Source organism: Chelonoidis abingdonii, chromosome 3 (genome assembly GCF_003597395.2).
Source record: "Chelonoidis abingdonii isolate Lonesome George chromosome 3, CheloAbing_2.0, whole genome shotgun sequence".
Taxonomy (NCBI): Eukaryota; Metazoa; Chordata; order Testudines; family Testudinidae; genus Chelonoidis; species Chelonoidis abingdonii.
In genome coordinates this window covers 138,667,959-138,694,007 of record NC_133771.1, presented here as the reverse complement: position 1 = coordinate 138,694,007, position 26,049 = coordinate 138,667,959, and the positions used below count along the sequence as shown (strand labels likewise).

The 26,049-nt window shown below is 40.2% G+C and overlaps 1 protein-coding gene across 1 annotated transcript in view; it reads right to left on the bottom strand.

Annotated features, from left to right (window-relative positions):
- Positions 1-26,049, bottom strand: part of KCNK1 (potassium two pore domain channel subfamily K member 1) — a 49,072-nt gene that overhangs the window by 4,295 nt on the left and 18,728 nt on the right. The window contains exon 2 of the mRNA XM_032784047.2: positions 2,917-3,312. Coding sequence (XP_032639938.1) covers positions 2,917-3,312 — 396 coding nt within the window. The remainder of the gene's footprint in view (positions 1-2,916; positions 3,313-26,049) is intronic.

Sequence of the window (26,049 nt, the reverse complement as noted above, 5' to 3'; positions counted from 1 at the left end):
TCTCCCGCTGACATAGTGCTGTGCATACTTGTGCTTAGGTTGGTGTAACTTACGTCGCTCAGTGGCATATCTTAGTCACACCTCTGAATGGCAAATTATATCAACATAAGCTGTAGTGTAGCCCTGCTTGGACATATTACTCTGTGGAGTTGCATAGTCATTAATAATTAAATGCTCCTACCAATGGGATAGTCATGATGGGGGGAGGGCAGGGAGAAGAGGTGGCAGGTGGGAAACCTTTAGCCACAACGGTAATTTGGCATATTGCCAAAAAGGTTAAAAATAAAGTGTACTGCTGGGTAGCTCAAGCCTCTGCTTCTGAAAATGATCCTTCAGGGCATGATCCTGCAGTCCCAATATAAGCACGCCACCCATTTAAGTGAACAGGAATTTCACCTGCATTAAGACCGCAGGGTCATGCCCTTGGTGTGGGAGGCACACACAGCAGTCCATCGAAGTGATGAAAGGACTTGGTAGGTGTTTGACTTGGTCTGCATTTTAATTACAGATTCAGGATTGCTTGGCATGAAGCTTGAAGGCAAATGATGTGCACTGTTGTGCTACTGCTGTAGAATCTTGCCCTGTTCATATTCCTTCAGAATGCTGCTGCAACAGATCATTCTCCTAGGCCGGCATGGGCAAACTTTTTTGGGCCGAGTGCCACATCTGGGTGAGGAAATTGTATGCAGGGCCGGGGCAGGAGTGTGGGAGGGGGTGCGATGTGCAGGAAGGGGCTCAGGGCAAGGGATTGGGGCAGAGGAGGGGCATATGAGGGGGCTCAGGGAAGGCAGTTGGGTGCAGACTGCAGGAGGGGGCTCAGGGCAGGGGGTTGGGATACAGGAGGGGTGCGAGGTACAGATAGGGGGCTTAGGGCAGGGAGTTGGAGGGCAAGGTCCAGGAGGGGTTTGTGCTCTGGCCTGGCGTCACTTACCTAAAGCAGCTCTGGGGTGGCAGCGGCATGCACCATGGCCAGGGCAGGTCCCTGCATGCCTGCCCTGGCCCCACCCCACACCGCACCATGCCAGGAAGTGCTGCAGCCCCTGGGGGGAGAGGGGGCAGAGGATTCCGCACGCTTTGCCCTTGTCGCGCCTCCAGGTACCTCCCCCGAAGCTCCCATTGCCTGCGGTTCCCCATTCCTGGCCAATGGGAGCTGCAGGGGGTGGTGCCTGGAGGCAAGGGCAACGCACGCGGAGCCCTCTGCCCCCCTCCCCCACCCAGGGGCTGCTTCGAGAGTGGCGCCGGGCCCGCAGTGCCACAGGGGGCAATCCCATGGGCCAGATCCAAAGCCCTGAGGCGCTGGATCCAGCCTGTGGGCTGTAGTTTGCCAACCCCTGTCCTAGGCCATCGCTTTGACCATGTAACCCCTCTCTTTGCATTCCCTCCCCTGGCGCCCCCTTCTCTATCGCATCAAGCATAAGTTGCTTGTTTTAACTTTCAAGGTCCTTGCTACCAAGTTATTGACTCCTGCCTCCAATCAGCCCATGGCAGTTCCATTGCCCACTTGTTAAATTTTTAAACACACAGTTTCACATTTTCTCCGGTGCTAAGGCTTGGGAGGAGCTCCCCATAAATGTCTACAAAGCTACCTCATTATCCTCCATTAAAACCCTCTTGAAAAGTCCTTTTCCATGATGCCCACAAGCAGCTTAACAACAGTTGGGTTATGGGTACAAGACAATTGCCTGTCATGCTACCCAATATTGTTTCAATGTTTCCTTGTATTCCCTCATCTGTCTGTAGCCATTTATTGTCTCTCGTTTTATACTTAGATTGTGAGCTCCTTGGGGCAGGCACTATCTTTTAGTTCTATAGTTAGATTGCGCCTAACAGAATGGGATCCTGGTCCATAACACTAGAGTATTAGAAATAATAAGACCAGCAGTTCAGAGTTGGAAGCAGGATATTTGTTTTTGCCTCTTTTTTCTTAGCAAGTCACTTCTTAACTGATCTTAAAGCCTTTTTGCTTCCTTATTCTGTCAGTGCACAGGCTCCCTACTGGTATAGCTGTGATGTAAATTAACAAGCACCAAAATCAAATTCTAAATCTTTCAGCATCATATGCAATAGCCATGTGTTCACAAACATGCAATGACATGCATTAAGACCCAAATATAAAAATAAAAGTCAACATTTAGAAAAGTAAATTGTTATACTTTTGTATTTATTGCATATTCTTATTTTTTTAATAAAATACTAAAATAAAAATTATAAAACGAAATGCTGATTTTTTTTCCAAAATGAAATGTCTTCAAAATCAACATGTTCCAATTTCGATGAATCAGCATTTTCCAGTTGGAAATTTTTTGGCAAGGTCTAATGGGAGCTTTTGGGAGGCCTGCACAGCTTTTTAAAGGATATTATAAATGGAGCTGTCAAAAAACTGGATGTAATTTTCTTGAATATTGTCCCTTTATTGGCTCTCATTTGGAATTTCAAAGAAAAAGTGTTTTGTTTACATTTTTTTAATTTAAGTTTGGAAAATTTCAACCAGTTCTAGTTCTAACAAATTATCCTGCTCCTTACCACTTATTTGACTGCCACAGCATTAATGCCAATTTGCACTTGGGGTTTTTGTAACGGGGGATGCTGGTTGGTTTATTAATCACTGTCTGGCAAGACATTATTTCAGTTTATATTAAAACACACACACAAAAAAAACACAACCCACACAGAGAAGTGGAAACAACAACCCTACAGCCCAGAGAGCTAAAAACTAAATCTCCCTTTAATCAACTCCCTATTCAGATTAGTGCTTTTGAAGGGGCCTGGGAGAATGAGGAAGAACCTATAAATCACTGTTACCAACTCAAAATGGGGCACAAAGCCTAGATGAACAGGTAAGTAACCAAAGTATATGGAGGGGGGAGAAAAAGGCACCTAATATGTAGAAATCCCATTGGTTAGTTTGGTACTTACATGTAATTCCTATCTTATACAGCTCTCTGAATTTTTGATTGTAACCTTCTCCTGGAACATAGTCTCCAAGACCAATGGTGCTCAGGGAAATGAAACAAAAGTAAAAAGATTCCAAAAAGTTCCAGTCATCTTCCATAACAGAAAATACTGCTGCCGGGATGAAGAAAAAGCATGAGACGGTAACAAACCCAAGAATCACTGCGTGGATGATGGCAACAATCTGCTTGGAGAAGCCCCAGCGAATGTGGAAATACAATACAGGCCGCCTGGTGACGTAGATTATGATACGCTGCACCACAGCAGTTAGGAAAAGCAGCGTAAAGGGGATTCCGATGACGGAGTATATAATACAGAAGGCCTTTCCTCCATCCGACAAAGGCACAGTGTGACCGTAACCTGGGGGAGGGAAAAAACAAACAAACAGAGGAAGGGTGTATATGAAATGTGGAAAATAAATTGGAACAGGCACACACCACCAGTGGGGAACTCATTTGCTGCAGATGGGACTGTACAGTATTGTGTTACACACAGAACCTTGCACAAAACTGCTACACTTTAAATGTATTACTATCAAGGATAATTTTAAACTATTGGTACAGCCAGACTATTGGGGGTTAACAGCTACATATACAGTACAAAGCATAAGAGAAAACATTTTTCAAAACTATGCGTGTCATTTTAACAGTGTATATTTTGGAGAAAGGGTGTGTTGTCCAGTATTCCAAGTATAAGAGCAGAGATCAAGACATCTGGGTTCTATTTCTGGTTCTCCTACCGACCTATTGTTTGACCTTTGGCAAGTGACTTGGATACTGATCCTGAAAAGGTATTTAGGCACTTTGCCACTGATTTTAATGGAATTGCCTAAATACCTTTTAGGATCTGGGCCTTAACCTTTCTTTGCTTCAATTTACTGACCTGTCAAAATGGGATAATACTTACCTCACAAGACTGTTAGGCTTAACTGATTGTAAAATACTTTTTAACACCTTCCTTCTAAAGATCTAAAAGTGCAAAGTATTATTGTAATTAGTACGCCACATTGCATTTTTTCCATAGGGTGTTTCAATGATAATCCCCTAAGAATACTGAAAAACAAAACAAACCTCCACAGCAAAAATAGCGGCTTGAAGGCTGGACCTTCACCAGGTCACTGGTGCATTATAAGTGTCAATAGCAATCTGTCTAATTTAGAATGTAGGCATTTACACAGTGCTGTATGGGCTGCTGATGCCAATGTATGGAATTATGCTAGTCCCAGGCCAGAAAGTGTACCATGCCAGACTGTTTGGTTTAAAAGTAAACCACAAGCACAATAAATCCACTGTAAACTGTAAGCATAGTCTTCTATTTGTCAGCTGACATTAATATTTTACTGTTACTGTAGTGGGGTAGGGGAAGTCTCCTGCAGTCTAGGGAGGTTAATCACACCAACAGAAAGACCTGTAGTAATATAACTCCAAGCAAGTTGTAGCCAATTGGTTCATTTTATCATTCATTTATTGTGTGATGTTATGATTAACTAACATGTCACATCGTATACAATCATAGGCGAAATAGAGTTCAATTGTAGTATTGTAGAAGTATAAGCTGAATCAGTATTTAGACGTGATAAGTACACATTAGGTATCTAAGTAGGTAGGGCTGAAATGCCGGGCCTATAGGCTGAGGCCTGTATGTCGTCAGCTTAGCCACACTAGGCTATAAGCTTAAAAATGCTTGACAAAAATGAGTGACCAAAGAATTACCCTATGCCACAAAATTATGAGAAAAGATATATCAGTGGTGGTATTGCAAAAAAAATTAACTGTAAGATTAATTTTTGATGACAAGATACCTGGTAGTCACATTTTTCTAGCATGTGTCCTAATTGCAGGGTGCACTATGTGCATAAATGCTAATGAGAACAAAAGGATCTACACACGACCTATGAAAAATGTGGTACCCCAATATTCTTGGGGGACAATATAAATATGGGAAAAGAGGGTTGACACTTTCATGCACATGTGCAGGGTATGAGGAATAGTCAGAATCATATTATAAAAGATGGGGCTCCCAGGTTGGGTAAAATGAGTTCCCTATGGGAAAACTCCAGCAGGAACCATCCATCTAATGATGATCAATTGGCAAGGCATCCATCAGACCTCAAGAAATATCATTAAGGATGTGAGTATGACTATATTTCTAACGTGTGTGTGGGTTTTTGTAAGATTTCTATATGCATGGATAATCATAACCTTAACTGAAACTTTAATGAAACTTGTAAAACAGACTAAACCTTGTACTTCTAACTGTATGTTTGGTCACTAATTTTGGTCTTTGTGTACCTAAATCCTCTAAGTAGCAGAGGTGACTTTCACTCTGTAGAGTTTTAAACTGTAGCCACCAGAGCCAAACCAGGGTGGTGTAAAACCACATTACAAAATCTACTTTAAATAAAAGGCTACAAAGTTCAGACAAGTCCTAGGCATTTACAGCTAAAAATCTGCTAGTTCATGAAGAGTCACTTGAATCCTGTACTTCCAATCTTATCCACCAACAAGTCAGCCATAAAAAAAAAAACCCTCTTGAAAGTTTTCCAGTGGTCTAAAAATTGGTACTAAACGTCTTAGAGGAAGCAATGTTTTTCTCTAAGATGCATAGAAACACTTTTAGGTAACGGACGACAAATTACAAAAATTTGCATCTCCTCATCATTACAACATGCACAAAGAAACCCTATGCAGCGTAATTTCTCTGCATTCTATAACTTAATGCACCAAATAGTAGTCTTCAGTCCTACATGAATTTTAATGACTTGATGAATAATTGATCCAAGTTCAATCATTTGAACTCCAGAAAAAAAAAAAAGTAGTGCTGCAGGCCACATTTTTTGTTTATGTTTATAGTACTACTGAAATCCATTACAAGCCTCAAAGATTTTTAAACACACTAAACTGTTAATACCTCTCACTTGTACATGGAACTGCTCATATTTTATGGAGTTAGCCCTAGAGAGTTTTCTGCCTAAATCTAACTCCAAATTAAAAACAACTGGAAAATCACTCCTAACTAGTTTGTATACATGGACCATCCAATTAGTGGTTTCCAAAGTTTTTTTTTTTTTTTTTTTTGCCTTTTACAAATGTTAGGGCCTGATCCAAAGATCATGAAGTCAGTGGGTTAGTTAAACTGCACTTAACCCCGTCGTGGCCACCCTTACACAGAATTCATTCACTTCCAAAGTGAATTAAGATAAAGTGAATTAAGGCCACTTTAATACTGAAGAACAGTTACAATATTTTTGTAATGCCTATAAATCTTGGTCCTTCATTGTAACAAGTATTAACACAATAGAGGATAGCCTTATGTCTCAGAGAAAAATCAGAGAACTAAAAAGATAAGCTAAATGTTACTGTTCAGTCACTTGCTTTCTGTTGCATCTCATTCCCTTCCTTCTTCTACGTGTTGCCTCTTTGCTCTGTAATCACTTCAGGGCAAGGATTTTCTAAGAGTGGTGCACATATCTGGCTCTGTATAGCTATATAATGTGTCAGTTTCCATTATTCAGCTGAAGCAATCATGTTTATGTACATCACAACAGTAGTCCTAAGACATACTTTTCCTTATGAGAGAAAAAGACTCAAATTAAGGGGAATTGTATCCCCATTATTAAAATTATGAAATTACTTTAATCCATCTAGAGCAGTGGTGACCAGACGAAGGACCGTGGTGGAGCATCCGCTGAAATGCCACCGAATTTCTGCGGCATTTTGATAGATGCTCCACTGCCAGCCAGGACCCGGGCGTATTTAGATGCCCCCGCGGGCGCCATGGCACCCGCAGGCACCGCATTGGGGACCCCTGGTCTAGAGAGGACTGGGACGGACTTGATTTGGGTGACTAGAGTTAAAATGGTCCAAGTAACATATTTGGTAACTGAATTAGCAATTATAAAGATACAAAACAGTGTAAATGTCACCCACTTCTGCAAGAAAATTGACAGGGAGAAAAATCACTGCAAAACACAGAGGGATTGCCAGACTGGATGAGACCAGTGGTCCATCTAGCTCAGCATCCTGTCACTGACAGTGATCAGTACCAGATGCTTCAGAGGAAGGAGCACCCCCCACATAATGGAAGTTATTCAACAGCCAGCCCATAGGGGATGTTTTTCCTAATAGTCATGTAATGGCTACTTTTATAAACCTAAAAGGCATAGTATACGCTTATATATTTTTATCTTATAGGATGTAATTGTGCATACTCTCATTGTCCATAGAAACAGATATTATTTTTCTAATCCTTTTAAGCTCTTGACCTTTGATACCTAGTGGCAATTATACAGGTTAATTATGTGTTGGATAAAATATTTCCTTTTATTGGTTTACATTTGTTGCTGTTTAATTACATTAATAGTTCCCTTGTTCTTGTATCATACCAGTAAACAGAAGTTACTGATTCTACCTTCTCTGTACAACGCATTTTATATGCCTCTCATGTTCCCTGTTATTGATCCCTTCTAGTTATTTTCCTCATCTGTCTCCTTACCTCTTCTATTTTCCTATATCCTAGCAATGAGGAGAGTATCTTAGGTATGCCACTGGTTTATAAAAAAGCATTAGATTATTTTCATTATTTTCTATCCCATTCTTTCTATAGCCATATATTTTGTTTGCTTTTCGGATTTCCATTAAACAGATGTTTTCACTGAGCTCCCAGTTCCTTTTCCCAAATGGCTAGCATCAGTTTAGAACCCAGCAACACGTATGAGAGGTTCACATTATTTCTTCCAAATTGCATTACCTTGTCAACACTAAGTTATCTGTTCTCATGCTTCCCAACTGCAAGTCTGGACTAAACAGTTTTGCGTATCTGTAGCTTTTGCTACCTCATTGTTCAGTTCCTCCTTCAATTAATTTAGAAATATTTTAAATACTGTCCTAGCACAGATCTTTGAGGAAACCATGAAGTTGACCAATTAATCCTGGTTTTCAATCCCTGAGACTGCTTCTAATCCAGAACAGTAGCGTACTGTTTCCTTTGTGGCCTCCCGGAGGACTTTGACAAAGGCTTACTGAAAGTCCAAAAAAATTATAACCGCTGGTTCTCCTTTGTCTATTTTGTTGAAGTGATCAACGAATTCCAATTCATCAGACCAGAACCATATTCCTGGTATGTTCCTCCAGCAACAGAGGCAGAGGTCTCCCAGAAGGAAGAGATGATAAAGCTCTGAGGTGGATTGCCTCCAGCCCGAATTTCCAGGTAGAAATCTCCACATGATGCTGTGAAAAGTGCTACTTTTCTCTAACCATCCTTTCCTGGCCCAAGCTCAAGAGCTTGCATCCATGGATCAATGGGAAGAACGAGGAGGAACGGTGAAGGGTGACATCCACTTTCTTCATGGACACTCACCTTCCATACATGAATCACTGAGGGGTGATGTAGGGCAATTACATGTTTTAAGTCTCTTTCTACACTATTTTTGTGTAAGCCTTTGTCATGCTCTGGAATCTATGCTAACAGTGCAACAAACTGATTATTTATGGCTGGACTCTTTCCTTTATACGAGCTGTTGATATGCTCATGGGCTACATAAATCCTAGACACAACTCTTCAGCACTTTGTTTTGGTAGGAGGTACACTGCAGTAACTCAAGTGATCAGAACCCTGCTCTCAGGATTTCAAACCCATAGCAACGTTAGAATTAAAAAAAAACAACTGATTAGTGAGTTTATGTAAAATACAGAAGCTCGCTGGGGCATAAATTATGAGGCAAGGATCACATATTATGCAGCATAAATAAAATGAAATTCAAAGGTCACTTTGTGCAGCACAGTCATGTTATGTCAACATGCCATAATGTCAGATCTAATTTAAAATGCATTTTAAGAAGAATTTCTTGCCTCCTGTGTTTCTGTGAAAAAAAAAATCAGGCAATGTTAAGATTGGAAAGGAACGAGTTACAGGCTTTAAAAAAATAAAATGATGATTCTAGGTAGCTAGTTTATTAGCTTCTCAGCTCATATCTGACATGTGAGCACCTTTCCCCCTCATTAAAGATGGGAAAGGAAATAAATGACTGAAGGAGGGATGGGAAATGTCCCTTTATTAAAGATGCACAACTCAATTACAAAAGGCAGCCTGAAAAGATTTCTTAGCACTTTGACTCAAAGGTTTAAAATACAGAAATGCCACTGGAGGGGAGAGACATGAAAACAGAATCGTACATTACTACAGCTATAGTAGTAAAAAAAATAGTAAAAAAAATTATTGTAAGGAGGTCAACAATACTTAGGTAACTTTGATCACGTTTTCTAAGCAGGCTGACAGACTCCATCATGGAGGGGAGAAGGGAGAAAGATCTCACTATCAGGAGCATTGGAAAGGAGACCATCGTTGGGGAAAGACTTTCATTTTACAAAAAGGCATGCACTAAAGGAAATGTCTGGTAGTAAATGAAGGAGAAAAATCAAAGAGGGGAAGGAGATGTCCACAATACGTATTGTGAATCATGTGAGAGGCACCACAGACTGATACGTTTGGTTCCAAGTGAAATGGTAGCTATAAGCATGTTGTTGCAATACTATGTATGCAGGTATAAGAGATGAGATATTCTCTACAGACAACGGATTGCTGAAGTAGATGAGGTTTTGTGTTCAGGTCAAGTGGGGTGAGATGCAGAGAACAGCAGGTGAGGTTTTAGATATGTTTGTAATAGCTGAACCACATGCCAAAAATAGCAGGAACCACAGCCAAAAATTGTGAAATTTCCATAAACAATCCCATTTTTAATATATTATATTTACAGTGTGGCATGGTTTGTGCTTCTTAACGTAAATGTAGATGAGACAAGTTAGTTGGCTGTTATGATACTGGTATAGATTTGAGGATCAGAGTTAAGATGGTCTATGGAAACTTGAAATTTCGTGACTTTCAAACTTTCTAATAATTCTCTTTTAAAACATGGTTTTCCTTTGAAAAAGTGACTTAAAATGGCATTGTGTGGGTCCATATTTATTGTATCTTAGCGACTCCAGACCAACTGTGTACCCTTTTTTCAAAAAAAAAAAAAAAAAAAAAAGCTGTTTTTGTAACCTGCAAACTCAACCAGGAATCTCAAAGCTGAATTCCTTCTAACTCTCACATCACCAACAATAAAAGATTTAATCAAGACTTAATTAAAAAAAAACCTGTTAATTCATGAACCTGAACAGAACCCAGCTCCCCTTCCTATAGTAATATAGTTTCTGAAAGCCGACATGAATAAAAAGTGATAAAAAGTAATTTTAACCAATAAAATAAAGCACTTATGACTGAGTATACAAAGGGATTAGCAGGTCTATCGAGTAGTGAGTTCTAACAATCATTTTTTGGAGTAAAACCACACTTTAAATTTTACTAATCTCTAGTTATAATTCCAATTGTATCCTGAAGTTTGTCAGGGAATTCACTGATTTTCTAAGCAACATTCCAATGCACTGACACGTGAAAATCTGCTATATTGTATAATATTTCATTCCCTTCTGACAGACTATATTTTGCTATCATAATCCAATGAAACAAAAAAATTAAATACTTGAAACAAATATTCTGCCAACAAAGTTTGTAGCCTCCTTGAAAAAGAGTGGTTCAACTAATATGTTTAAAAATGCCACTGGCTGAATCACTACAGGCTGTAGTTTCTTTGAACCCAAACAGTTTGGTGCATGAGAATTTATTATTTCTGCTGGCTGTCAGCTAAGTCAGAAATCTATTTAAACCCTAGATGTCCAGTCCATGGAGTTCACATACTAGTTTGCAGCTCCTGAACCCAAGAAGTTTGCATGAGGGAGATTTTGTACTTTGCCACCACTGCCATATAGCACACCTTTCTCACAGTTTGCTAGATATCTGGTAGCCCTTTTCAAATTGTATAAAGTCTGCCAGACCTGCTGAGAGGTAGTGGCTGCTAGGGAGAAGAGAAGATTGTTGCTATGAACCAATACATACATACTTCTTTGACCACTGACCACACTTGCAGAATTTTGAAGGTAAAATGATTTCTGAGGAATTTAAAAGGGAGAACAGAACTGAGTATAGAACAGGAATCTAGTTACAATCTTAATACAGTCAAGACACTGTAGCACTCTCTCCATAATAAAGGACTCTCTTGTCTCTGTTGACTATTTTAAAATACATTTTTAAGTTGCTAGGGCACTACCTAGTATCACAAACTGCAGTTTATCAGGGATGGTCTAGACAGTATTTGGTCCTGCCATGAGGGCAGGGGACTGGACTCGATGACCTCTCGAGGTCCCTTCCAGTCCTAGAGTCTATGAATCAGTTCCTGGAACTCCTCTAACAGTAAAGTACAGCACTTTATAATTCCAGTAGAATAGCCTTTATAAAGCACCATATGATTTGCAGAAGATACAACTGTATTACAAAGCATCTGCAAGTTTTACAAAGTCTGTCTCCAGTTGGAAAGCATGACTAAGGTGATTGTGCTCCCCTTCCCTCCATCCCTGTGGCTAGTGCTGGAGAGGTCTCTGTAGATGGTTGAATTTTACCTGACTACATATTGCAGAAGTGTGTATTTTCACTTTGTTTTTCCTGTCTTATTTCCATAGCAGTAGGAACAGCTCTCATTTTAAATATACAGGACAATGTATAATAAGTACAGCTCTTATTTATTTTTTCCACTTAAAAATTCTGACAGACATCCATAATGAATTACAGGGGTGATTAGAAATTGGACTAATCTAGATGAAGCTAGATTTAGATATGACAACACCATATGGTTTACTGCATTGCAGAAGTATACAGGGCAGATAACTGCAAAGGAACAGACTATCTCTATATTTATAGGCATAAGAATACTGCTGAATATATTCTGTGTCATATTTGAGCAGATTAATGTTTGGCTCAATAACGGTCACTTCTCAGCATAAGCATCAGAGAGAAATGTATATTCTTTTGTCCACCATAGAAATGACTTGAAGTGGAAAATGATAGCATTTTCCCATGCCATGGACCTGCTAATCCCACTCAGTTTGCATTATATATGAGCTAAGCATATAGTATCAACTCAAGGTGAATGACCACACTACTCCAGTACAGGTGTCTAATTAGCAAGTCTGCATGAAAGCATGCATTCCAACTGTCACCAAAAAAGAATCCACTGGAGAAAAGAAAGATACAGAACTGCTGTGATTGTAGTCACACCGTTTCTAGGACCAATAAACATGCCTTTAAACAGACCTAACATTTCTGAAGGAGGTGAAAGCCTGGATGTTTCAGAAACTGATGGTACTTATCTTGCAATCGCACCCCCTCTAAAAGAGGGCAACTAGATTTTTCAAGCCCCAATACAGTACTGGCATGTTACTCAGTTTATACAGAATTATGTAGAGCGAAACTCCTCTGACTAGGATACATTTAAACCTTGATCCTGACCCTGACATGAGCTCCATGTGGCTAGAATCTGGGGGGCACAAAGAGCCCCAATTATTTCAATTACACTGAGCCAACCTATCATTACAGGCTTCCAGGTGTGCCAAGTAGGTGCAAGGTTCCACACAGCACTCATTGCAGGACTAAGGACTAAATTTACAAGCTTATTTGGCAGATATAGAGCTACTATACCTTAGCAGAAAAATTCTGACTTACAGCAATTTGATGGTAGTCAAAAAGAGTTAAGTATATTTCCTCCATTACTATTAGGGTTTTGTTGTGTTTGTTTTTATAGCTGAAGCCCTCATGTCAGAACTGGACCTAAGATCCCAAGGGTTTATGATGATCAAAACAGGAATTATTTGGAGCCCCTCCACACACACACAGATAAATAAAAATATGTATTTAGAAATAAAGACAACCAATACACAATAAATCCACCAGATCTTTATCATCTCCAGCAGAATCTCACATAAAAGCTATAGCTATTTTTTCCTCCAATCTCAGATTAATCTTTTAATAAAATAAAGATAAGTGCAAGTATTAAGAGGCCGCTGAATACCAGCCAACCAACAGGTCAAAGGCAAGGTTAGACTTCCTGAGGGTTGGTTTGAGAATTCAGCAATGATAACTCCAGTTATTCTTTTTTTTATTAGTTTACATGCCTGCCAGGCAACACATGGTCAAATTTGTACCAGAGTCAGGCCGCCATCAAGACGCTATTTCATTACGGCTGTTGCCTGGTAGAACTCACTCAAGAATCTTAGTAATTCAATGAAGTTCAAACAGTTTCTAGAAGGGATAGAATTATTTCTATCCAACTGAATGTTACAAAAATGGACAGTTTTTTGAGCTGATGTTTTTGCGTATGCTGTTTATGCCTTTACGCATAGCAGCTTATTTCTTTGTGCTCTCCTACCATAGCCCATTCTTAACCATTACTTACCAAGGGTAAAATTCACCTAAGGATGAATGGGCCCACACAGGGCTGGGACTGCCTCATACTACGTAATTGTACAGTGACCTTGGCTGGGCCATCTAGGTGCTCCTGTGCCACAAATACTACTACCCTGGATTTGTTCAATATTACAGTCCACTACAGAGTGTCAGTTATGGCAACAGCAGCTGAGCAGCGAAAGCCCATTTACCATAGCTAGCACTGAGCCTCAGAGGATACACGCTGTCTTGGGGGTTAGCGTAGGAGGATATCTCCAGAAAGGCTCAGAGCTATGTTTTTAATCTCCTGTAGTAACATTTTCTGTGCTACATCCACTTTTAAAGTTCATCCCAATTACTTGAGCCTTCTGCCACTTGAAAGACTTTGTTTATGCACAGCACACTGTAGGGATGTACCAGCTGCCACTGCTGAGCCCAGCACCTGTGCAGTATGGTTACTCAGCTTGAAAGGAACAAAAGTCAGATGCAGTTCATCAAGAACAGGCTTCTAAAAACTGATATCGGGCAGCTGTTACCTTCCCAAATGCATCTTAGATGCATCAACAGCTCCAAAGGTGTCGCAGAGCCATTTAATACAGCACTTTAATGAAGAATCTAATTAGTGAAAAACAGATATGTAATTTTGCAAGGTAAATCATTTCTTGCACTGAAATGAACTGCAATTGTATTTCTTCTACCATCTGGGAATAGAGAAACAAACCAGTTGCAGAGTATGCTGCTTTCCACCTCCCTCTCCCAAACAGAATACTATTTACTGCACTTTCAGGAGGAACTGAGAGTGGGATCAGTGAATGAGACCAGTTGTTCAGTGCGCAGAACCAAAGAGTTCTATAACGTAGATAGTCAAAAAAAATGTCACATCTGCAAATAGTTTCTTTAAATAGAAATGCAACTTTCCATCTACTGAGGAATTTCTATTAGTAAAGCTGATTTGTTATGTGGACCTCGGACAAGTCACATAGCATCAGTTCCCTCATTTGAAATATAAGGATGAGAATCCCTACCCGTGTCTGTAGGACATTTTGACATTCAAAGAATATGCATTAATACATCATTTCCAATCATTTTACATTTTAATATGTTTTCATAGATAGAGAGCGAGCCTAATTCTGGTTCATTTGATAATGTAGCAATTTCTGGAAATATTAAGATTTTAACAGCATATAAAACTGCCATATGTAATCATTGGCTTATCGTTCTCCTTCCCAAATGTGTTCACAGCCCATTAATCCCTAAAAATCAGTCAAAAGAAACAAACTATTACAAACCAGACAAAAATACACAATTCTCCATTTCTGTGGAACAGGTTTTCAAACTGGAAGATCCATTTTGTAACTAAAAATGTAAGACTCTTCTTTCTGAAGCTCACACAATGTTTCTCTTAGGGTCAAAGCAAAATAAGTGTGGTCATTTCAGACCTGAGCAATCCACAAACAGGATCCCATCATATATTGTACAACCTATCGTAATCGGCCCAAATAAATATAAAAACATTCACATGTTCAAAGTTCTGTATTAATTCTGAGAGAACCAGCAGGCAGATATTTTTACTGCTCTGAGAACTAATCTGCTGACCCATGTTCAAATTTTGAGACTATATCAGCCCTACCTACTTTATACATAGAGATATTGATTTGTCACTTTTGATATTAGGATGGTGAACACAGCATCTTGCACTACATCATTATTTCTGGATACATTGATCAAAGGATAGATCAAGCTCAGTTAGGTTCTCCAACGTACAAAAGCCCTTAATACATAAGCGTGACACTGAGTCAAAAGGGGTTAAGCAACCAGCAGGCTAAAGTGACCCAGATCAACCATTAATACATGGGGAAGTATTGAAATGGTAAATAGTGCCATTTGTTGTAAAGAGCTAACAAAGCCATGATAGACCGACCAGAGTGTTTGAAACGCAAGTCTCTATGATCAGAGAATTAGAAGTCAATACTAATTGTATTTGTCTGAGTTTATCTATATCTGTTAAAAGCAACTAAGTCCCGTGGCACGTTATAGACTAACAGACATATTGGAGCATAAGCTTTCTATAAGGTGCTACAGGACTCTTCGTTGCTTTTTACAGATTCAGACTAATACTGCTACTCCCTCCGATACTATATCTGTTAGAAGCTTCTCAATGGTGATCTCATTAGCTGGTAGACAATAAACTTCTTTTCCTGTCTGTCTATTACTATGTTCTGTTGATTCAGAGATCAAAAAGGAATATTAGCAACCAAAAGAAACATGTGGTGTAATAATATCATCTTGTCTTTATTTCTCTTTGAAATTTGTAGTAAACTATCTGTGAACTTTTGAACAGTTAATAGCCTTATGCTAATCAATGTAACTAATTACCTGTGTGTACCCAGGAAATATGAATGGACTTCAAAGCAACAATCTATATTACCTATTCTTCGTCCAAGGAATGCCTGCTGTGTTATCTGTTATAAAGAAGCTGTCCTCGCCTGCCGGAGAGCTATAAAAACTCTAGAGCCTGATCCTGTCATCTCAAGTCTGCTTGAACCTGGTCAGGGGAGGTTTGAGTCGCAAGACCTAGGCCTCCAGCTCCAGTCTGGATTAACCTGATATTTTTCAATGGAAGAAAATGCACATTGACTGCCTATTTGGACTGTAATCTAATGAACTGACTCTGGAAACATTTTTATATAACTCAGCAGCCTATGAAACTGACGTAAGTACTTAAAAGATTATACATATAAATATGAATTAACCATAATCACCTTCTTTTCTTTTTAATAAATCTTAGATTAGTTAATAAGGATTGGCTGTAAGCATGCATTTGGGTAAGGCTGAAATATTCATTGACCTTGTGGGCAGCATGTCTGATCTCTTGGGATTGGTAGAACTTTATATATGGCGAATAAGATTTTAAATAATCCTCACGATATTTGACTTGACTGTCTGGGTGGGAGTCTAGATCTGGACTGCTGGGGGAAGCTGTGTTTTTGGGTTCTGAGTAACCAGTAAGGTATTGTAGAAGCTGTTCTGTTGCTGGCTTTTGTAGCAAATTATTAAAATAAACCACTAGTTTTGGGAATTCTCTGCCCCATTCTTTGCAGTTCACCTTATTGAGCAATCTCAGAGAGATCCTTCTAGCAACCCTGGTCACAGTAAAATTGTGCTAAGCGAAGGTAGTGTTTTCAGGTTGGTTTTCTGGATATGATACAGAAAAAGACAAACGTAAAAATCTCATGTCTCTTATGGGGACTGATCCTCTGAACTGCTGAGAGCCCTCAGCTCCCATTCCCTTTGGGATGATGGGAAAGAAATTTCTAGTTGAAGATGGGGAAATACCAGAAACGTGGTAGAATATACTGCTGCACATTGGGAGAGTGCAGATACGTAGCATCCAAAAGAAAGATATACAAAGGAAGATACTTCAAAGGAATATATTTCCACAGGGAAAGTACAAAATGGCACAGCAACTGCAAACAGTAGAATTGTTATTAACATGTTTATATTAGAGAGGATGAGCACGTATTACTTAGAAATGAATTGTGACCTAATATTTCAGGAGATAGAAACTCCAGTGAGATGCAAGAAAAACACAAAGTAGGCTGACAATATCCAGATAAAGCGAGAACAAGTTTTTTGCTTCATGGTTTTCAGTTATTATACTGTATGCACCGATTAAAGATTATTTACCTCACACAAGTGGTCAAACATTTCCTCAAATGGTTGATTACAAATTAAAAATAAATAAAAATCAATCCTTTTACAGATCCTCTTAAACCCCTAACTTCCTGTAGTAGAATTTTCCCACTGGCAGTGCTTCACTGCACTCTCAAAGAGCCAGAATCTGATACTATTCAATGTTTGTCAGTGTAACTTGAAATCGGTGGGGCTACTGCTTGTGGAGGAAGTTACAGCTCAATGTGCAGAAGGGTGTCAGAATCTGGACCTGAGAATTCTGGCCAAGATTCTCAACAGTGATCAGTGGGTTTTGGTACCCAACTTGTGACATCCTAAAGCAGCCTGATTTTCAGAATGGCCTTAGCAACCAGCTTCTAAAAATTTGGTCCTTTAAGTTGTCTCAAGTTGCCACAAATCACTAATCAGGTTTTAAAATCTTGACCACAACAAAGGAGTCTAGACTAGTGTGATCTGCCATTTTTTGTGACCACAGTATAACCTTGCATTGACTATCTGCACCTACAATTCCACATTGTAGGTTTAGTACAGTAATGAGCAGTCTGGGTGAGCATTATGTAAGTAAGCTTCTTGTACAGCTATTCCACAGGAGATGTCTCTTTCCGGAAGTCTGCCCTCACTGGGATATCCACTTTCTTACAACATGTGGTCACTGACCATTAGCAAGAGTGAGTCACACAGTACTAATGCATTATTATAATATTTTTTTAATTGGTCTCAAAGGCACTGCAGTTTATGCACAGCTAGCGGGTTGGTTTTTTAAGTTATCAAATAAAAAAATTGAGGTTCCCCAAACAAATTCAGCTGAAGGTCTTTGTATCATGATTGTATTTGTAGGCCTATTGGATGTGAGGCCAGCACAGTAACATAATAGAAATACTTAGTGGCCAGAGCGAGTAATTTTTTAAGAAGTGGTTCTCCTTAAGTGGTTTCAGTTTTGCTAGCTGTCATTTTAATCTTGCTTGCAGCAGCATTCCTTCAAGAGAGGGTATTCAGTAAGAATTATCAGATATGCTACCACTGCAGGAAGCAAAACACCCTTCATTCTGGCCAGGCCTACACTACAAACTTCTATCAGTATAACTACATTGCTCAGGGGTGTGGAAAATCTACACCTCTGAGGTCAGAATAACTGTGTTGCTAACCCCAGCATCAGCAGCTCTATGTCAACAGGAGAGCTTCTCCTGTGGACATAGCCTGCCTCTTGGGCAGGTGGAGTAACTATGCCAACAGGAGAAGCTCTTCACTAAAGAGCTATAGCTTTTTAAATGTAGACCTGCCCTTTATTGTATTGCTAAATCCTCTCCACATTTTGGACTCTCTACGCTCTTTCATAGAGCAAATACTGTGCCATGTACAAGGAAATGCAACCAACATGATATAACTTGGCACATACACTGGTTGCTTTATTAGCGGTCATTCATGCATTTGATGGGCTGTGGTGACAGCCTCTTTTCTGCACAGTGGGGGCAATGGAGGGATCATGGGAACGGCAGCATCTCTGCAAGAGGTTAGCCATTTCATTTACTGACAAAAAAAGCTGTAGAACATGGATCATGTTTTAAGGCTTTGTTCACTGTGGCATTTTCGACTACTGTTAAAAATTTCACCATTCACTTATTTTGTGTAAAGAAAAAAGAGCATGTTAAAGTTAAATGCAACAACATCAAGTCACATTGAAGCAGATTTTAAAGATGGAAAAAACTTAGGCTAGGAGGGAGTGATGCTTAACAGAGCAGGGAACTAAATCAGGATTTATGAGTTTGTATTCCTGATGGTGGCAATGATTCACTGGTGCAGCGTTCACAAATTATTTAACCTCTGACTTAGTATTATTTTTATATGTATGGGTGAACTATCTTACCTCACAAACTACTTTACCTTACACTAGTGCATATGCTTTCAGATCCAATGACAAAAGGTGCTACAGAAGCGTAAAGCACTACTCCCAGCTCCCACATTAGAGATGTGCCCAGATACGAAGTTCGGATCTCTGTTGCAAATTACCAAAAAGTTGAAGAGTGGTCAGAGCCTTTGGTTTGGGCTCATCTCCAAAGGTACTTGCTAATGAAGAGAGTGCTTTCATAAAAGTATATGAAATTCAGTAAGATGGAAATTATTTTCAGACTTTACTGTTTTAGGCCCTGATCCTGCAATTGGATTAGATAGGCTGGCTCTGTCTGCAGGGTCAGAGTCCAACTTTTTAATTGTAGATGGATAGGAGGAAAATGCAAGAACAATAATAATGAAAGAGTCAGCAAACACTTCCGCTACCCCTACAGGATTTGTTCTCTTCTTACCAGCATGTAAACTATTGTGCACATTCTTCAGCATCCTGTGGTGTTAACAGTTTATTGCTCACCTACCCAGAACTGCAGTTATTATGTATGAGCACAGCACTGAGCTCTTTATGTCTAAATGGACATGCAAACGCAGCTAAGTCAATTAAAATAAATTCTCTTCTGGCTGCCTCAACAGCAGGTAGGAATGTTTTCATTCAGGAGGTAGGAATGGTTTAATTATTCTGGTTGGGTTACATCATTTAGCTCCTCCTTACTGCATCAACTCTTAGGATTTACAACAGTTTAGTCATATTAAGTAGTCAAATGTTTACAAGCCTTTGATTCTTGCAGTGATTATTTTGCATTACTGGTTGAGTCAGCATTCTGATTTTAAGTTATTTTCAGGAAGTCACAAGTAAAACTTCATAGCAACAAGTGTGCTGTTCCGGCATGAAAAGTATGTGAGGCTGTTTTAAACTTAAATTTAATTGGGCATTAGTTGATAATGCATCTAAATGCTTTGGAACAGAGTGAAAGATCTTCTAAGATATGTTAGGGTCTCTCCCGCTTTAGGCTGTAAGCTCCTAGGGGCAAGGACCACATCTTTTCTCTGTATGGCAGGGAACACACAGTCCCACAGGCATATTTCAAGTTTTGTTTAGAAAAGTGATGACTTTTCCAACTTTAAAAATATATTTTAAAATATATTTTTAGCTTAGGCACTTTGATTCTGACCCAAAGTCCAATGAAACCATTGGAAAAACTCTCACTGACTTCAATGGTCTTTTTAGCAGGCCCTACTACAGCCAGATATATATAACTAGATATAATACATACATACAGCAAACAATTCACAGCAGAGTGAGCTTACTCTCCAACCTTCCCCGGTCCCCACCAGGGCCTCTTTTCTATGGAAAAAATTTTGGAAGGGTGAGCACCTTAGTTTCAGATTTTGCCCAAAACCTCTGTGGAGCCTGGCTACCACTTTGAAACTGAATTCACAAATTGCAGAGACAGTTTTCCAAATTGTCACACTTTTCCAGGGACATGACCAGGACAAGGGCAGTCATGCCTAATGGTCAGAGCCAGGATGGCAAGGTCTGGAAATTAGAGCAGAGCCAAGCCGGAGTCAAGAAACAGGACCACAGGACACCTAGGGGTTGTAGTCGACATCAGAGCTGATGGCCAGAGCCAGGGATTAGAAGCCAAGATGTCAGAGCCAATGGGTGAGCTGGAGATGTGGTCAGGAAGTGGAATCAAGGATGGAGAAGGGTAGGGGCTGAAGCAGGCACAACAGCAAGCTGGGCAAGAGCAGGCTGACATAGGAAGCTGGACCAAGTGCAGCGGTGTGTATAAATAAATTGAGCAGCCAGTGAGCTCTGGCTACTGACGGGTCAAGCAGCAGCTAGCACAGGGATAGGCAACCTATGGCACATGTGCCAAAGGTGGCACGTAAGCTGATTTTCAGTGGCACTCACACTGCCTAGGCCTGGCCACCGGTCTGGGGGGGCTCTGCATTTTAATTTAATTTTAAATGAAGTTTCTTAAACATTTTAAAAACCTTATTTATTTTACATACAACAATAGTTTACTTATATATTATAGACTTATAGAAAGAGACCTTCTGAAAACGTTAAAAATGTATTACTGGCATGTGAAACCTTAAATTGTTACTTCTGAAAGGTTTCTGCCCCCTGAGCTAGCTCCATCCTTCCACCACGCAGTAAGTGCAGTGAGGCAGCCTCTGCCAGGATCAGCTGTGCCCAGGATGTTGGTAGGAGGCTGCCCTGCTGCAGCTGGCTCCCTGATGCACCATTGCACTTTGATAAATAATTGTTTCTTTAATATACAGCATAGAGGTTTAACAGCTCTTGCATAAGCTTAAACGTGAAATGCAGATATTTTGGTTTGCAAAATAAGCTAGATGTAGGGTCCTGCACTGAATGTGCCAAATACTAAGGCTATCTATTGTTTCTTCCCAGTCCCTGAAAACATTTCTAATTGGTTACCACTGATGTAATGTCAAAGAATGGTGCATGTAGGGATTCACAGCTGTCTCTTTGCAGCATGAAGCCAATTATTGGAGAAGGAAGGGAAGTCATTTAAGTGGCCCATTTGCTTTGGCATTGGTAAGTTCAGAAGAAGTAACAAATAGGTTTACGCAAGACTCACCCAATACTAGGTTGGTAGTAGATGCTTTCACAGCCTAGTCCATGCTGGGTTGCCCCAGGGAAGTACAGGTTAGTCAGTCACCACTTAGAGGCTCAATCAGTATACACGCATATAATTTTTGTACTCAGAGAGCATATTTATACATTAAGATGTCCCAGCATCATTCTGGTCAGTACCTAAGCATGTGCTTAACTTCAGGCATAGCTCCTGTGCTTCTCTGAATTGAGGTCACTTTTATGCATATTAAAACAGAAGAGGAAAAAGCAGCCATGCACCTCTGATTGAATTCCCAGAAGGCTAAGTGGTCACAATTTTCTATAGGTTAAAAAATAATAATAAATCACATTTTTAAACAGTATAAAAAAAATTCCTGAAAATTCTTTGCACACATTTCATAAGTTTCATTGCACATTTGTATATCAAAGCCTGAACTTTAAGCCTTCACTGATGCTGGTACAAATTTAGCTTAAATGCATTTATAATTTGTCGTCATCTTAATGGCTTACAAACATATCAATTATAATTACAAGCATTCATTTGACACCCACCACTATGGCATGTGAGCACGTTAAAAGGCTTGAGTCATTTAAGATTTTAGTAAGGGAGATCAGACACCATACACCCACCTCCTCTCCCTGGCCTGCAGCTTATTAAGAAAACCAGGTTTTCATCAGTCTGGAAAGCCGAGCCAAAGAGATGCATCTTGCAACTCTTTCTAGAAGTGATCAAGTTATTACTTAACTGTATTTTTGCATGGGGTGAAGTGCAGAGACAGGATGCCATTAATGAGAAAGCTCATCCAACAGTACCCACAATAGTTACTCTTGAAACATACATTTCTAGCACTTTTAAAACATTGTTCATATGCAGGTTGGAGATAGTGAGAAAGTCCTGGAGAGCCTGAGCCTAGACCATTCACGGCTGATATATCAACCAGCATGTTGAACTTCATCTGGTGGTCAATCGGTAGCCAATACAGTGAACAGAGCATTAATTTGCCCATTCCACTCAGAACACAAGCAGCATTTTTTTTTCAAATTTGAATCCCATATTTCAGCTTGGGTGAAGTTCTGTGGTGCACAGGAGCTGGCTTTCTCCAGACCCTGGGGATGCTCAACCCCCTGCTCTGCCCCAGGCCCCGCCCCTACCCAATCTCTTCCCCCAAGACCCACCTTCTTCCCTCCTCTCCCCTCCCCCTATGCCTCCTGCATGCCACAGAACAGCTGCTTGCAGCAGGTGGGAGTGGGAGGAGTTGATCAGCGGGGCCAGCAACAGACAGGAAGCACTGGGGGGTGGGGGGAAGCTGGCTGCCAGTAGGTGCTAAGCACCCACTATTTTTTTTCTGTGGGGGCTACAGCCCATGCTGTGTTGCACCTCTTGGAAGCGTAGCACAGATTTTGTAGCTCAGGGGCTGTGAGGCTAAGGTTTATTAATCTCTGTACCCTCCTGATCCTGGGTTGCTTTGTAGCACCTGATGTAAAAGAGGGTAAATGGGATGACCTGGGTAATTACAGGTCTTTCAGTCTGACATCAGCTACTCCATTACCTTGCCTGGGATTGATCTGAGACTCCAAGAATTACAGGAGGGTAATATAATTAGTGCCAGTCACCATGAGTTTATGGAAAATAGCTTGTCAAAACTAACTTGATACCCTTTTTTGATGAGAGTACAAGTTTGGTTGGTAAAGGTAATAGCATTGACATTATATACTTAGACATCTGTAGGGCATTTGACTTGGTACTGCATGATAATGTTGATTAAAAAGATAATTAACATGGCACACATGATTAAAAGCTGGCTAACTGCTTTATCTCAAACTATCATTGTAAACTGTGAATTCTCATTTAGGAACAAAAAAATGCAGGCCATAGTTTGCCCATTGTGTATGTATCATTAGATGCTGTGACTCTGATAAAAGATTTGGAAGTTGTGGTGGATACTCAGCTGAGCACTAGTTCCCAGTGTGATGCTGTGGCCAAACTGGTGAATGCAATTCTTTACTCCCATTTGATATTCTTGTTCATGCGTTGAGAGGTTATTTTACCTCTATATTTGGCACTTGTGCAACCACTGCTGGAATCCTGTGTCCACAATTCAAGAAGGATGTTGATAAATGATAAGGTTCAGAGAAGAGCCATGAGAATAGTTAAGGGATTAGAAAAATGTGCCTGATAGTGATAAGCTAAATAGATGGAGCTCCTTGAATCTAACAAACAGAAAGTTAAGGGGTGATTTGATCACTAACTATGTGAAGAACATATATTTGATAATGGGCTCGTCAATCTAGCAGACAAAGGTCTAACACAATTCAAGGGCTGGAAATTGAAGTTAGACAAATTCAAACTGGAATTAAGGCATGAATTTTTACCAGTGAGGGTAACTAACCATTGACCAGGAGTCGTGGTAGATTCTCCATCACTAACCATTTTAAAACTCAAGATAGGATGTTTTTCTAAAAGCTCTGCTCTAGGAATGATTGTGGGGAAATTCTATGGCCTGTGATATACATGAAGTCAGACTAGATGATCATAGAATAATCAGGGTTGGAAGGGACTTCAGGAGGTTATCTAGTCCAACCCCCTGCTCAAAGCAAGACCAATCCCCATTCTGGTCCCTTCTGGCCTTGGAATCTATGTAGTTCAGACAATTCTGGGGCCCTGTTTAAGTTACAGTAGCTTCCCTGTTGCTCAGAGGCTATAGCAGGACCACTGGGGGGAAGTGGAGCAATTTCTCCCAGGCCCCGGGCCCTGCAGGGCCCCCACGAGAATATAGTATTCTATAGTATTGCAACTTTTTTTTTTTTATGGAAGGTGTCCCCAAAATTGCTTTACCCTTGACCCCCTGAATTCTCTGGGTGGCCACGGGCTGTAGTGCTTCTTGAAGTCTCTACAGTGTTACATGCTGCAGCCCAACCCTGGGAACATAGAACTTTTGGGGTCCCAAAGAGACAAAAAAGAATGATCTCGCAAATATTGCTGTTAGGCAGGGACAGCTCCAGGCACCAGCATGCCAGGCACGTGCCTGGAGTGGCAACCCATGGGGGCGCTTTGCCGGTCGCCGTGAGGGTGGCAGGCAGGTTGCCGTCGGCGGCGTGCCTGCGGCAGGTCCGCTGGTCCCGCAGCTTTGGCAGACCTCCCGCAGGCGTGCCACCGAAGCTGCGGGATCGGGGATCTTCCGCAGGCAAGCCACCGAAGGCAGCCTGCCTGCTGTGCTTGGGGCGGCAAAATACCTAGAGCCGCCCCTGCTGTTAGGTGGTTTGCTTTGTATTTTTAAGATACCTGAATGTAGAACACACAAAAAGTTAGCATGAGAATAAAAATCCCCAAAACAAAGCAGCTAGTATGAGAAACCAGTGCTGAAAAGTCAAACAAAATGCTGGAACAAAATTCACATGAACAAAACCTTAGATCAATTCTGCACAACTTTTAGTGAACAATGAAAAAGGAAATACTACTTTCGTTAAACCTCCTTTTTCCACATTGTTTCACTTGTGCCTGAAGACCATTAGTAGCCCCCCATTACTACCCCAAATATACTTGCCCGTCTTTCACTTTGGGCCAGATCCATGTCCCACTGAAATCAGTACAAATAGGTACTTATGGATTTCAAAGGGAGAAGGATTGAGCTCTTTCAGAGGATTTTTTCTCCAAAGATACAAAAACAATTTTTTGTTTATTCATAGTTGGGGAACCCCAATTCCTTTACACTGTTGAAGAACAATCTCTACTTTTGGGGGGGGGGCAGAGAAAGAAAGAGAGAGAGAGAGTGTATTTATACACACACACAAATTCCTTATTTGTATTCATACTTGTGATTTTAATTAGCATGTGTTTATTGGCATCTCAGTGCTTCAGTGTTTGAGCTGCAAACACTGCAGGACAGTATTTAATTACAAATGAAAAAACATTTCAGTCAAGTTGCAAACAATCTCACAAGTTCCAATTTTTTACACTAAATTTTGAATCTAAAATTCACCTAAATATACTTTTAGAAATGAAAGTAGATATTCTGAAACTCATTTCTCTCTCTTTATTAGGCAAGATTTCTGTTTACAAAAAAAAAAAACAAACAAAAAAACCCCCAAATATGAGCAGAATGATGTATTCTTTTAATTAAAATTTTAAACATCTAACTCTGAATTTCTCAGAAAAATTCAGCCTATACTTACGGCCTTGAAAAATAAAGGTCTCAGTATGCAAAAAAAAACCCAAACCAGCTGTGAAAGAGTTTTACAAGATTATTTAATTACTTGAATCCATGTTAAGTCTCTAAACACAGAAACAAGTTTTAAATACACTGAAAAGTAGGATGGAATTTGCAGGCACATTTTAACCTTTTCATTTCAGATTCCTGCAGTTTTTAACACGCTGGAACATATGTTCAATATGTGATGCAGGGGAGGTACTTCAGGACCAAAGCTAGTGCTTTCTGATCTCTTATAAGATCATGTTTATTTTAAAATGACAAATTATATTACATGTGGGAACACTCTGGGCCCACTTATAGTTACTCCACTCACTTTGTGGGGTGGGATGGAAAGAGGACACAGGGAGCTCTTTTCTGTTTTAGCACTCAGGGATTTGTCGCAAGTTTGGCCACAGGGTAGGTGAACAAAAAGGAAAGATTTCAGAGGGC